Raw genomic sequence first — 15,141 nt, forward strand, 5'->3', positions numbered from 1 at the left:
GTCCCGAAACTGGGATGTGTGTATTCCAGGCTGGACTCCTGGCCGAGTCACGTGACCTGCACAAGGTCATGGTCCCCAAATGAGCTTTTTTTCAAGGCCGTGGTCTTGCATGAGAGCATGGCACCCAAAAACATATGTCTGGGGAACAAAGCGAGTTTGCCACTTCAGAAAAAGTGCTTTTCTCAGGGCGAGATCACACACAAAAAATGGGATGTCCTGGTTTTCGCAGGACAGTTATGGGGTTATCAGGCTGGGAAGTTTGGGTGGGTCAGTTTATTTATATGGGCAGTTAGAAAAGCAAAAGCAAGCAGGCTTTTAGCTGCTAGGTACTTATTTTGATATCTTGGCCAATATGTTTTGTTTTGCTTCTTTGAAGGTTTAACTTGGCACACTGAGAACAGATCCCTAATTTATGTCGCAGTCAGGTTTGCAGCAGATGCATTTTTACACAGCTGTTTCAGACCTCCCAGAGGCTTATTTCCTCTGCTATATGGCACAGTCAATAGCTGGGGAGGAGAAGAATGATCACGCCCATTAAACCATAGTTTATATTAAACAATGGTTTATCATTGTGGGCCAAAGTATGAATGACAGACATGCATCTAAAACACTCAGGCGCACATTGGGAGGTCTTGCCTAATCAAGACTCTTAGATGTGTGTGCATATAAGTGTTCTTGAATGTACAGTAGCTGCAGAAAATATAAAAGTGCTCTACAGGCAACCATTGCTAACCTTTTTATTAGTTGTTACTGTTCCTTTGACACCAGCCAGTACACTTAAAAATTTACAAGCAAAGTTGTCCATGTCACAGAGGTAACCTGAAACAAGAAGTTTTCAGAACTCTCTATTATATAGTTTCTGCTGTTAAGGGAACCAGGAAGAGGTCAGCACAGAAGTTCACAAACCTGCTGAAAGTGCTCTGGAAATAGTTATATGTTTATGATTGATTTGGGGAGAGAGGGATTTAATGGTGGCCTTCGCAAGTTTCTCAGTAATATTTTTGTAATATCCGAAGGTGCTAAGGGATCTGGCGATAGAAGCAGTAGCAGTGATGAGCCCTCTCGCACCTGTTATGTACCTGAACACAACTTTCATTCCAATATTTAAAATCTATGCAGTTTGTCATCGTATGTTGCTTTAATTAAAATGTGGGAAAGCCCAAGCCTCGAGTTCTCTCTCCCTTGCTCACTCTCTCTCTCTCTCTCGTGTGTTTGAATGTCCAGGCTTTCCAATTTTGCATTTGTTTTTCTGTAACTCTATAACAGCTGTTGAACTTCATCTGAGAGGAGAAGGAGGAGGATTGCAGGGCTCAGTAAAAATCCCTAGTGATTTCTTTGACACCATAATTAAGAGTAATTAAAACCTTGAAGCTTCAAAGTCTGCCTACATATCCAGAAATAAAACCTCCCATATTTAATTATGCTCAAACAATATGATGAGTTTGGGGGTGAGAGATTTCCATCCCTTCCCCAGGATACAGAAGTAGAACTGATGGACAGGTTGTAATAGATGGGTACCATTACAAGGATGCTTCACCTTCACAATAGATGTTTGTCATATTTTTTCCCCCTTTAGTCAGACAGCTTCCTTAAGTAGATGCAAGGACATCATGAGAATGAAAAGAAGCAAGGCCTGAGTAGGAGATATTGAAAACATAATAACTCCTGTTCTAAAATGGCAGGCACTGTTTTTCAAATGTCATCATTAAAGAAAATATTTTCCAGAATGTCGGAATACTTGCAGAGGGTTTTTGATTTGGCATTCTGACGCACAACTATTCAGCCACTTTATGGCATGCTTTTAACGCTCCACCAGTCCCAAATCACATCCTCCATCCTGAAGTAATACTTCATATCACAAATGTCAATTTGGGACCATTTATTTTAATTGCTCTTGACAGAAACATTAAGAGGCTGTTGCCACAAGAGGAAAGATTAACTTTAAGATTGCATGGGGGGGTGTGGCAGGGGGCGGGGAGGGGAATGTAAGTGAAAATGATGTGATTTAAAAAGAAAAATGGGAGAAGAGAATGGGGGGAATATGATTTATAGGTTTTAAAATCCAGATGTAATTTGAAAATTACCTTTGTTGGGCTGATGGCTGAATTCCCTGTTGGCCAACATTAACAAGGACCGCAGGGAATGATGGGTGTAGCCAAAGAAAAAGTTGGGGTGATCAAAGTGGTCCGCTTTCGCTCAGACTCCTGTGTACATACACATCCAGTAAGAAAAACATACCGGACACACACACAGATATATACACACACATGTATGTAGATCACACGTACATACAGATGTACAGAGACATGCAGATGGTCTCTGTTCAGTGGTGGTCAGTGCTTGGTGGTACATGCTGTTGGCCCCAATGCATGCCAGACGTTTTGTTTCTGGTGGGGAACCTCCACTGGGCTGAAAGCAGAGAGAAAAAACGATACAACTGCCACCACACCAAAGCGCCTTTCCTTTCCCCGGTTCAGCCATTGACAGCAGAATGGGAGAACTTCCAAAAGAGGAAGGACTCCTCTCAACCTTTTCCTAGTGCTGGAAATGGCTTCGGAAACATCATAGCAGATCAGAGTGTTTCTTCCAGTTTCTGGAGCACTCTTGATCTGTCCTCAGTGGCGGCGGCAGAGAGACAAGAGGCGCTTCATTCAGTGCTGCCAAAGAGGTGCTTAGCTTTCCATGGTGGTGACAGAGAGAGGAAAGAAGAGAAACATAAGAAAACAGTGTGTGTGTGTGTGTGTGTGTGTGTGTGTGTGTGTGTGTGTAAATCAGCCACTGCCAAATTGTTGGAGGCCTTGGGGAGTCATCAGTAATTGCCTTGGGGCCAGATAGGGGAGCCCACAGACCATGTTTTAGCCACTGCAATATAAGCCAGTAGAGATGTTGCTCTTTATTTAACAAAGAAACTGAATAGATGCCTCTTTTTTTGGATCAATGATACACAGGGGAAATGCATCAGGGCCTAAAATTTTGTTTTCTTTTTGATTCTGAAATGTAAAGGGAAAGATGCAACATTAAATTAAATTAAATTAATTAAATTAAATTAATGCAATTAGATTAAATATCTAATTGATGCAGTTGAGGAAAAGGAAGGTTAGTGTTCTGACATAATACTAAACTCTATTATCTGATAGAGTAAGGAGAGTGTTTGAGACCCTTTGGGATTGCCTCTCCCACCAGTCGGAGGCAAGGGCATCTTGCAAGTTGTCTCCTTTGTAGTAGAAGAAGCCCAGATCCTCTACCAGTTCTGCCACAGGTCAGGAAGCAGGGCCTGGGTTGGTCTCTACAGAGTCCTAAACAGTTTCTCCAGTTGCAAATGTGTCCATGTGGCCAAAAAGTATGATGGACTTAAAGTATGAGTGGAGTATAATTTTGCTAAACAAATCTAAGCCATATAGATTTGTGATGTTTCTGTGAAGATGGGATAAACTTTGTAGTATTTGTAGGATTATCTTTGGCTCTTTCACGCTGTCTCTTCTCTCTCAATATTGCGTCATGCAACTCTCTTGCATCTGGGTGGGTTAGTAGCTGTTCTCTTGGTAAACTGCAAAAAAATCCACATTTCTCCATTGGTGAAATGCCCTGAATTGGGTTTTGACACAGCAATGATATTAGCACAAGCATATCCATAACTGATCCATCAATGATGTAACTGGTTCTTAACAAGGACTTTTCTGGCAACTTAGCTGATAAGGTTGGACCATTAGACAAGCAAATAAATAAATTAATGCATGTACATTATCTAATTCATTATATGTGCCTTAGTTTTACTAGAAAATTCAAGCAGTTGTAAAAGAAAGTTTGTGCTGCCATTTTGGGGTAGTGGCAAGCAACTGCATATGTGCCACAAAGTGTAATGATTGCTCTTACATTAATTGCATATTATGCTCAAACACACACACACACACACACACACACACACACACACAGATACCACTGACTTAGGAAGAAGGGCATATTCTGGTCATGGCTATTTATGCGCTTTGAATATACCTACACCCACACCCACCCACCCACACATACATGCATATGTCTTCAGGGATCAAATGTTTTGCTTTGTAATATTGCAACGGTTGAAAGCTAATCATAAAAATAATAGAAAACTCTTGTTGGCTCTCTTTTTTTGTGTAGAGGCTTGTTTAATGGCAAGAAAGGAAAATGAAGGAAAGGAGTGTTGACTGCTGGTATTTGAAAATGCTCCTTTTAATTTGCACTGCATATGTATTTTATTTTCCATTTACAGGTACAAGCATCTTTACTGTTTACGAAGCTGCTTCTCAAGAAGGCTGGGTCTTCCTGATGTACCGAGCAATCGACAGCTTCCCCCGATGGCGCTCTTACTTCTATTTCATCACCTTAATTTTCTTCCTTGCTTGGCTTGTTAAGGTACTGTAGACCTGATCAGACACACACCTGATCAGAATATAAAGCATGTTTGAGTGGGACTCCCCCACCCACCCATTGCTTCCACCTCTGCGCTTCACTGTAAACTTCTGTATTTAAATATATATATATATTATTCTTTTTGTAGAATGTATTTATTGCTGTCATCATTGAGACATTTGCTGAAATCCGAGTGCAGTTCCAACAGATGTGGGGATCCAGGAGCAGTACTACTTCAACAGCTACGACACAGGTAGACGTTGCTAATTTTTAAAATTCGCTTTGAGATGTGTGAATTCTTGCTTTGTCCTACTGTGTGCTTACCAATGTATTGAAACACTTAGGTGTAGGATGCAAATGAAGCATTTGAATTCAAAGCCTGTGCAGTTCATTGCCTGTAATGAGAGAGGCAGTGTGGTGTGGTGGTTAAGAGCGGTAGACTCGTAATCTGGTGAACCGGGTTCGATTCCCTGCTCCTCCACATGCAGCTGCTGGGTGACCTTGGGCAAGTCACACTTCTTTGAAGTCTCTCAGCTCCACTCACCTCACAGAGTGTTTGTTGTGGGGGAGGAAGGGAAAGGAGAATGTTAGCAGCTTTGAGACTCCTTCGGGTAGTGATAAAGCGGGATAGCAAATCCAAGCTCTTCTATAAGCCAATCCCTGTTAGTTCACTAAAACAGCGTTTACAATTTGGCAATCCAAAGCTCTCCGGAGATAGATGTCGGTGGCAGACAAAATCCTGTTGCTTTCCTTCCTGAATCCCTTGAGGCATTGCTTTTTTGTAATTATCTGGAAGTAAAATTAAAATAGAGTTTCCACACAGCAGAACACGTAACATAGTGCAGTGTTATCTAAAAATGATCTTCACTTTGGCGAAGATTCTTCCATAACATTTACTCGCAAGAAAGTCTCATTCAATAAAGGTCCTTTTCCAGTGTTAATTAAGAGTTTCCTGTTCGCAGCTCCTGGTAATAGAATTGCTTCCTGTTGGTTGTAGCAGGAGGACTTTTGGCAAATAAACTTTTAATTGTACCCTGAGCAGCTGCTCTTAGTTTCCCTGATGTTAGTTTCTATTCCTACAATGGTGGGAACTTTTAATTATTGATTTCTTATTAATTATTTCCTTTCATTGTTGCTATTGCAATTTCTTACTTTTTTAAAAATAAATAAATTAAAAGGGGTAAAATAAAAATGTCAACTTTACAATATCAGTCAGTATCTCAAAACACTACAGCAAACCAAATAAGCCAAAAATTCAGAAGCTAGGAGGAGAGGTTTTAACCAGTCAGGAATGCCTTCCTGGGAAGGAAATTCTATAATTACAGTATGAAAGCAATGGAATCTCAGTTGCATTCCCTGCAATAGGAATAGCTTTCTTTCAAAGGAGTGCTAGTTGAAATGCAAGACTAGGCACAATAGAGTTAAAGCCCAAACATATCGCTAGTTTTGTTTGTATATATGAGCACGTAAATCGCTTCTGACAAGTGCTTTCTGACAAGTGTTTCCCCCCCTCCAGATGTTTCATGAAGATGCTACTGGAGGATGGCAGCTAGTAGATGTTGATGTGAATAAGCCTCAGGGCAGAGCTCCAGCATGTTTGCAGGTAGGGCATTGCTGGTGATTCTTTTTTAAAAAACAAAGATACCAGTGCAACAAACCAAGTGGGAATGTTTCTTTTCAAATATAGACAGCAAGTGGGAAAATGACCACAACGGAAACTCAGACACAGCTCTAAATTTAGTATTTACTTGCCAGATTTGTTGTACCTTTCATATGTCTGTGCGTGTTAGGTGTAATGTGAAATGAATGGCTCATGTGCACAACAGTTAGTCGAATTATACGTTCACCTTGCCTAAGCAGAATGTGCACGCAATCTGTTATGTTCTCACCCTGGGCCAGCAGGGGGATACTGTAGATAGTTCAGGTCCACATATGCAAATAAGGGATCGAAAGTGACGTTCGGTGATTGGATAGTTACAGAAAGTTGTTACAGTTACGTTGCACTGAAGCTCTATATAAGCAGGCTGGCTGAACCCTTCAGTTCAGGTCTGTTCTGGCCTGTGAATAAATAAGAGCTGTTTGAAGAATTGCTGTGTTGTCTGATATGTTCACCCACAACTTAACACAATCCATTTGTGAAGAGGGAATACCTTTTGTCAAAAGAGGCTTGTGGAATGTTCACGTTTTAAAGGGTTTTGTGCGCACTCTGTGCACTTTGCATAATTTCTAACAGGTCTTAGGAAAGGAGTGTATCTTTGTATATTCTCCAGATAATATGCATAGTCTCCCAGATTATATGTTTATCTTGGCAGAATTGTGCACACTGTGCAGCGGGCTCATTCTTCAATCAATAAGCGTAGCATCCAAGAAATATGTCTCTGCTTATGATCAAGATGCCTAATCTCCTAAGAAACACATCCTTGGCTGTTGTTCCTTCGTGGGTGGGTTCAAGCCTGAATGTAGGCCAGTCAGGAACCTTTCCAGCTAGGAACACAAATTTCCAAAGTGATGTCAGCAAATACAAATTCATATTGCAATCAATGCAGGTACATATCTGAAACACCCCAAACCTCCATTTCAAAATGGGAAAATAAAAAAATGGGCCAAATAGTATAGCTTTATTTTCATAAAGACGTAACCAAAACTATAACAAACAACTGCAAAACTTGGGGGGGGGGGTGTTCCGGACATTTGTGGTGATGAGGACATTTCTTAAGGTACCATTTCAAATTTGATACAGGATAATAAAATACCTGATAATTCTTGTGAATTGTTCCAGCATGCAGCTGTAAATGTATTACTGAGCATATAGGGGGGAAAATTACTCAGTGTAGACCCACTGAAATTAATGGAGCTAACTTCATCTTTATCCATTTCAGTTGGTCTGCTCTCAGTAAAACCTATCTGAATACCGCCCAGTTTTGGAAATACTGTACTCAATAAAACCTTATTCTTAAAGCAGGGGTAGGAAACAGCATGAGAGCATCTGTGGCATGGAGATTAAGAATTCTAGAGAGCTTCTTTGCCTCCTGGGTAAGATATGTCCTCCTCTTCAGATTGTTCCTGCCTACAATGCTTCAAATTCCAACCAACCATATTTTTAATTTTTCCCTAATGCCCTTAATATAGCATCATTCTGGGAAATGGTGATAACTTAAAAGGGTAGACCCCACTAGAATTAAAATGATGGATCCCCAAGGGCATGATTCTGTGCAGTAGGTATCACGGTAAATTAAAATGGTGGCTGCTTAACACTACCACTTGCATCCATAAGATCAGAGCAGTAGCTGAAAATGTACCATCAACATAGCAGTGGGCATTCCTGTTGTGTTGTAGACCCAGTAGTTGCCAGTGGATAAGACATGGTGATACCAGGCCTGTGCGGTGCGTTACAGCGAGCAGGGAAAGGAAGGAACATTGCACCTGTGTCAGCTGCAATTTCCTTTCTATCAAGGACTGTGTGGTTACGAGATTTCTGGGTGTCTCTAGAGCACCTGCAGGTTAGATGCACATTATAAGGGCCTCAAATTGCCTCAGATGTGTGCTAGAAAACTGTCAGAGAAAAGGCCGAAGTCTTAACTAATGCACGCTGACAATGTTTTTCTAGTGTTTGCTTTTGCATGATTTCTTTGCTCAAGCCATATACAAACACAAATCAGAGATAAACAGTGTGTACGTGCAGGAAACTTTGCTTACAGAAGCGAATGCATTCACAGTCTGACGAAGCGGGTTCTGCTTTTATTTGCATGGTAGGGAATAGTGGTCACTGATGAAGCAGGGGCAGCTCAAAGCACAAACCCAGCAGGATTACAGTATTCTAATAACCTGCTACGTGTTTTCTTGGAAATAGCCTTGATAATCATTGGTTCAGCTTTTGTTCTACAGGTGGTAGCCAAGGTAATACAGTACCGGTGGGGAGGGGGTGGGTGGGCAAGAAGGGGGAATGAAATTGCACGAAAGTGAAAAAGCAGCTTGGAGATTTGGCCTGAGAGCTCTTCAATAAGTTATTTATGTGTTTGTTTAAAAGCATCAGTAAGCCACATAATATTTTTAAACTCTCTAAGCAATGTACAATATCAAAGCAAACCGTACCATTACAACAAAAATACAACCAGAAACCAATAAAACACCAGACAAATAAAAGCAAATAAAACAGGAATTTAGGGGGGGTTCAAATAAATAAAGCAGGGTCCGATCTTATGGGTCAGAAAAAGCCTGTGCAAAAGGTTATCCTTTCCAGGACATCCGAAGCAACTGATGGTTGCTGCTTCACATTTGACAGTGGGCTAGGCATTCCATAATACAAGGGCAATAGCAGATAATTCCAATTTTTGTGTCTCTGCTCTGTTGGAGGTAGGACCCTATATATACTAATGGGTGGTTTCATGAACTTTGACTTTCTCGCGGGCCAAATCTTCACATTTCTCCCCCACCCCCAAACTGTTTTAAATCTAGAGGAGTTTGTGGAGCAGACTGGGAATTTTGCACATGCAACTATTGAGAGGAAATATCTTCAGGGAGGGGGGCATCCTGTGTGCTCGTGAGGGTGGACACTTTCTTTCTGTCCCTCAGAGTCATGTCTCTGTTAAAACAGTCCCCAGCATAACCCCAGCATGTCTGAGAAAGCTGCTTGTGAGTCGCTTTGAGGCTGAGTAAAACCTGCCCCTCACTAGTCGCGAGAGCCATCAGAGGCTGGAAGCAGACTTTGCCCCCACCCACATCCCTTGGCTCTCTTCTGTATACATGAGTGGTTGACACAGACTTCTGAAGAACAATTGAGTTAAACCTACCCTGCACATAGGAGCTGGGACTCCCTTTCTTATGTCTCACCCTCCAGGGGCCCTTGCACAACTCAGGCCCTCTATCCACATGCATCTATCCATCATAACGAGGCAGCTTTATTTAGTTAATTAAAACGATCATTTGTTTTCCCTGAAAACTTCAGTCAGCTGCACAAATATATTTCACGTTTTTCCTTAGAATGCATCATGGAAAATGTGATTGCAGGTAATTAATATTTTCAGGGCGGGTCGCTAGCTGTCGCTGAATCTGACTATATTCCTAAGACTACAGTGGTACCTCGGGTTAAGTACTTAATTTGTTCTGGAGGTCCGTGCTTAACCTGAAACTGTTCTTAACCTGAAGCACCACTTTAGCTAATGGGGCCTCCTGTTGCTGCTGTGCCGTCGGAGCACAATTTCTGTTCTCATCCTGAAACAAAGTTCTTAACCCAAGGTACTATTTCTGGGTTAGGGTAGTCTGTAACCTGAAGCGTATGTAACCCGAGGTACCACTGTATGTTCTTGTTGCCTATGGCATCCAGGAGGTTTGCGAGTGTGCAAGCTAATTCTTATTAATTATGTGCTTTCTTCCTATTAGGGAACTTGCCTGGATAAGTTATTTGCTCTTGCTATTGCCACTGGTATAGCGTATTTTAACTTCTGGTTGCTTCCTGCGTACCATAAATTGCTCCTGCTGTTACATTGTGTGCAGTTCTCTGTCTCATGGAAACAGTGAGCCTAAGTGCCAGGTTTCAGAGGATTTCTTTCCCAACTCTGCAGGAAATAGCACATTCTTTTAATCCTGTGTGAAAGGCATGCTTTCTGTTTCATTGTTTCTACTCTTGTTAAGAGTCCAAAATAACAGGGGGGTGGTCATTATTAGTTTTCTCTCTCCCCCCCCCCCTTTTTTTTTGTTTCTTTTGCTGAATATACATTCTTTTTTTATAACATGTGCAGAATATGCATGGCGTGATAAAGACATGGAGAAAGGCATCGAGCAGCCTTTCCAGGGAGTTTTGTATCAGTCTTGTAACAGCTAGTAATTTTACTTATCACCTGGATTAGTGCCAGTGTCTGCATGGCTTCCTTGCCCAGCCATTTATCTCCAGAAATGCCATAAGAATTACAATGGGAATGAATAGTCTTGAACTGAATTGTGGGTTTAAAGGGTTTGTAGGAGAGTTATGTTCATCGTTTTCAGCTCTTTGTGTGTTGATTTGTGAAATGTGGTGGCACCTAAGTGCTTAAATCATTTTGAAATGACTTGGTTCATTTATAGCTCAAGTATTTTAGGGTAAAGGTGAAATTTGGGCAGAGCCTAAATTTCCACGAGTTTCACTTTTTGCACCAAAACTTGTCGTTTGACAACAACAAAAAATTGGCAGGGTACTCATTAAAAAAACACCTCATGCTTTTCATAATGAAAGTGACATAGCAGTAGAGAAGATGTTGTGATTTTGTCTGACTGAATTACAGTGTGTACACTTTGCATATATGACAAGGAATACTGTGTTGAGGTAAAAAGTTGCAGTATGCTAGCATAGGATTCCAGAAGCTGGGCATCACAACATGCTCAGCACACCTGGAAAAGATTCAGCTACGTTGTGATAGATAGACTGAAGGAGTGAGAAGTGAGTCCTCAGTTTGAGGAGAGAGCGTAAGGACCAGATAACATTCTATTTTCTTCAGAATTCTATTATAGCAGAAGTAGAGGGGAGACTGAAATTACTCTTCCCCTTTCACAACAAATAACAGTTCTGAAATTCATTGGGCTTGCTCTGATTCCAATCTTTTTCACCTGTGCTATGTCTGTGCCACTATAGTTAGATTAAGCTGATGTTCAGTAGTAACGGGCTCTGTAAGACAGACTCTACCAACTTGTTTATTGGTTTTTTTTATGGAATTTTTCCAGAGAAGTAACATGGGGCCAACTTGCTTCATTTTTATTGTGTTCCAGAAACTTCCAGTATACCTTAACAGTTCCCCTGGCAATCTCTGCCCACTAATATAAAATTATTTCACCCAGGGTCTGGATAAATAAAAAAAATACACACTGTCTGAAGTTCAACAGACCCCATTCCACCCGAAGATTGCAGACTATTCTATGAATCTGTGCAGAATAAAATGAAAGTAGTATATACCACAAACCTAAAAATAATAAACAGGGAGTTTCTTTCAAATCACCTGTGCAGTCCTTTGAAAACAACAGCTTTCTCCTAATGATAGAGAAGAGGGAATGCTAACTAGCCAACTAACATTATCTCCGTACTGTGCTTATTTATTGTGTTTGGCTCAAACTATGTTTGCCATTTCTTACACATCAGAATAGTGTTCCATGATTTATTGGGGGGGGGGGGAGAACGGCTACAAAATTCCTATCATGTGAAAGGAAGGTCAGTTTTCTCCATACAAAGACGAAGCAACTCTCAGTTTCTCATGTTTCCTGAACTAGAGTACAATCAGATCTTAAATACTCTAGTTGTACAACTTAACATCTATAATTGCTTTTCAGACTGCGTTCTAGGGATCTCTCTAGCTCTCCCATGGGCAGCATGAACACCAGAGAGCTAGGGTTTGACCTCACTTCCTTCCAACATCTCTCACCCAGCACCAAGAGACCTCTGTAGAGAGGTGCATGGTATCCTGAACATGCAGGTTCCCCACTTATAGGCTCAGCTCTGCAAAATGCCTCCGCTACATGTGAATGGTGGTTGACCTATCTGCTTCCCTTGATTCTTTATCATGTAAGTGAGGGAATGCCCAAACAGGGCATGCATAGTTGGGAAAGAATAGCCTTCAGGCCTGTCAGAGATCCTGTTATTCCACAGTTCAAACAGTTCAAAATATGATGTAAATTCATACATGAAAAGAAAGGGGCACAGCTGGGCTCTAGAATTATATATGGGATTGCCTTTGGTAGTGGTTTTGGAATAGCTAGACTGGTGACTGGGAGTGGCCACTGAGACCACATAACACTAGCCCTGAAAGCCATACATTAGCTACCAGTACGTTTCCAAGCACAATTCAAACTGTTGGTGCTGACCTTTAAAGCCCTAAACGGCCTCGGCCCAGTATACTTGAAGGAGCGTCTCCACGCCCATCATTCAGCCCAGACACTGAGGTCCAGCTCTGAGGGCCTTCTGGCAGTTCTCTCACTGTGAGAAGTGAGGTTACAGGGAACCAGACAGAGGGCCTTCTTGGTAGGGGTGCCCACCCTGTGGAAAGCCCTCCCTTCCAATGTCAAGGAAATAAACAACTATAGTCATACTTGGAACAGAAGTCTGTTCGACTTCCGAAACGTTTGGAAACCAAGACGCGGCTTCCAGTTGGAATTTTACTCTGTGCCTCCTCGGCTTTCCATTTCATCCCAATCTGTCATCAGTTGTGTCTCACTGAGGCGATCATTTTAGTCAGCAGTGTGCTTTGATTGCTATAATTGTGCTACAGAGAGAGAGAGAGAGAAACCTACATGGCAATTTAAATGCCTGTTTGATGGGGTTTGAAATACTGGACCTAGTTAACCCTAAAGATCAAGCTTTGTAGAAGAAATTAAAATTATACATTAATTTTAATAGTTCTATTGAATACTCCTATGGCCCATGACATCAGTTTAGCTGCAAAGATAGCTTGCAAATGACTGCCAGCAGAACCAGTGAATTAATCCACCAGTGAAAAGAATTCTAAAACTAAGAATGCACATTCCGATTGGTACACCTCATTGGTACACCTCATCTTGGTTTCCTACAGAACTGCAATCATGCTCAGTGTTCAGGTTCCTGAGAAACTCAGTTTTCTAAAGAGTATGGAATCAAAGAGTGGTATGAAACAGAGCTGTATTCTTTCTCTTTGGCATATTGTTCTCCTTGTTGCTCTCCTAGACCTTGAGCTCTACTGAAGATGGTGTGTACTTTAATTCAAGGAGAGACGGGAGGTCTGTTCAACCTGGCATCTCCGCACCAATAACAAAGTGTGGGTCCTTATCTGAGAGATGTTGTTTGCAGGTGATGCAGCCTTTACAGTGCACTCCGAGGAAGCTCTACAGAGTCTCATCAACCATTTTGCCCAAGCCTGCAGGGAATTCAGTCTTAACATCAGCCTGACAAAGACCAACATCCTGGGTTAGGACACCATCAGCACTCCACACATCAGCATTGGTGACCACCCTCTCGAGGTGGTAGATGCTTTTGTCTACCTGGGATCCGCCATAGCCTGCAATCTCTCCATCAACACTGAGCTGGACAAGCATATGGGCAAGGCAGCTACAGCAATGGCTCACTTCTCCAAAAGAGTATGGGAAAATGTGATGCTAACCACCAAGGCCAAGATGAAGGTCTACCAGGCTTGCGTGCTGAGCACACTGCTTTATGGAAGTGAGTCGTGGATAACTTACAACTGTCAGGAGCAATGCCTCAAAGCCTCCCAAATGTGCTGCATCAGGGAGATTTTAGGCATCACATGGCAGGACAGAATCTCAAACAAAGGTGTGCTCTCCCAAGCCCATATTCTTTCTCCTGTCTCAGCAGCATCTATGGTGGCTTGGTCATGTCCACAGAATGGAGGGTGGAAGGGTCCCTGAGGACATGCAGTACGGGGAGCTGGCTTCAGGCACCAGGACCATTGGCAGACCAACTATGCATTGCAAAGATGTCTGCAAACGTGACATGAAGATCAGTGCATTGCCTGGAGACAGTCACATTGTGCATTCATAGCAGTGAGCAGAGGAGGAAAGACCGCCAGGAAGAGCAGAGAAGAAACGCCATGGTGCATCTGCAGCAGCGCAACCGGACACCTTCATCTGCCCCAGCTGTTGCAAAGCATGTCTCTCTCATATCAGTCTCTACAGCACAGCAGGTGCTGTAACCTTCCAACAGTTTGACTTCACCCACAGAGGCACACTTCTCCATTGTCTCTCTGGTCAGACAGATGTCAACCACGAGTGGAATTCAGTTTTGTGCTGTTATGAACTTTGAGTTAGCATAAGCATTGCAGTTTGTCAGATGGAGCAATCTCCCGTTATCCCTCTGGGCTGTTCCGGGAGTTCTCCAGACCCCGCAGAGCCAATTTCGGGAGGGGAGGGTGAGGGTGGAAGTACCATTGTGTAAGTGGAGGTCCTTGCCCAGGGCTTCTGCTGATGGGGTCTGTTGGGCTAATCTCGCCCCATGTTTCCAGTCCTCACAATTATGGAAAACAGTTTAAGAAGTTGAAGCTGCACCACAGGGGGAATGAAACAGGTGCTGTTCCTTTGAACTTCAACCCTTCCCAAATCAGTTTCTACCAAAGCAGTTCCTCCAATGGCCCAGCACAAGTTGGCAGGCCAGGGGAGGACCATGGCAGGCTGAACGTGGTTTGCAAGAGCCTCATTGTGCAGGTGCACCAATGAGAGCAGAAGATCAGTTCCACCAGTGCTTCACAGCTCTGATATCACCACCCCCCACACCACCCCAATAAGCAGCACTGATGTCTCTGTAGGGAGGGTGCTGGCTGCAACTGAGATGGAAGTTCCAGGCTAGTCCACTCCTTTGTGTGCTACTTTTCTGCTTGCAGGGTTTTTTAAACATAACAGCAACGATGATGCAGGGATGTGGTCCAAAATACTATGTTTCCCCTACCTGCAGACTGAAGCCCCGTGAAGTCCATTCTACCACTGTGGATCACCACCACCCTATTCCCCCAGTCTACCTGAGGCCACCCATCAAATGTACAGCAATCAAGAATAGAGGTTTAAGTGTAAGATGCACATTGTAGACATAATCATACATTCTGAAATTCTTTAATGCACAGTTCTCCTAATAGATGTGTAATTTATGTCTTCAAAGCTTTTTGAGAATTGGGAGTATAGTTGTTCCACCACCACTGCCCCAGCAAAGTAGGAAATCCTTCAATTTTCTGCAGCTGTATAAAACTGCGTTTGATTACTTTGTGTATATAAACTGTGTTCAGCATTATAAAGTAAAACTACCAGATTTGGGGAATC

The 15,141-nt window shown here is 42.4% G+C and overlaps 1 protein-coding gene across 8 annotated transcripts in view; it reads left to right on the plus strand.

Moving 5' to 3' along the window:
* NALCN (sodium leak channel, non-selective) overlaps window positions 1-15,141 on the plus strand; it is a 187,514-nt gene that overhangs the window by 71,777 nt on the left and 100,596 nt on the right. For all 8 annotated transcript variants that reach the window (XM_082218531.1, XM_082218533.1, XM_082218532.1 and 5 more), the window contains 3 exons: window positions 4,247-4,389; window positions 4,535-4,639; window positions 5,903-5,989. In XM_082218531.1, coding sequence (XP_082074657.1) covers window positions 4,247-4,389; window positions 4,535-4,639; window positions 5,903-5,989 — 335 coding nt within the window. The remainder of the gene's footprint in view (window positions 1-4,246; window positions 4,390-4,534; window positions 4,640-5,902; window positions 5,990-15,141) is intronic.

Source organism: Podarcis vaucheri (genome assembly GCF_965113315.1).
Source record: "Podarcis vaucheri genome assembly, chromosome: 4".
Taxonomy (NCBI): Eukaryota; Metazoa; Chordata; class Lepidosauria; order Squamata; family Lacertidae; genus Podarcis; species Podarcis vaucheri.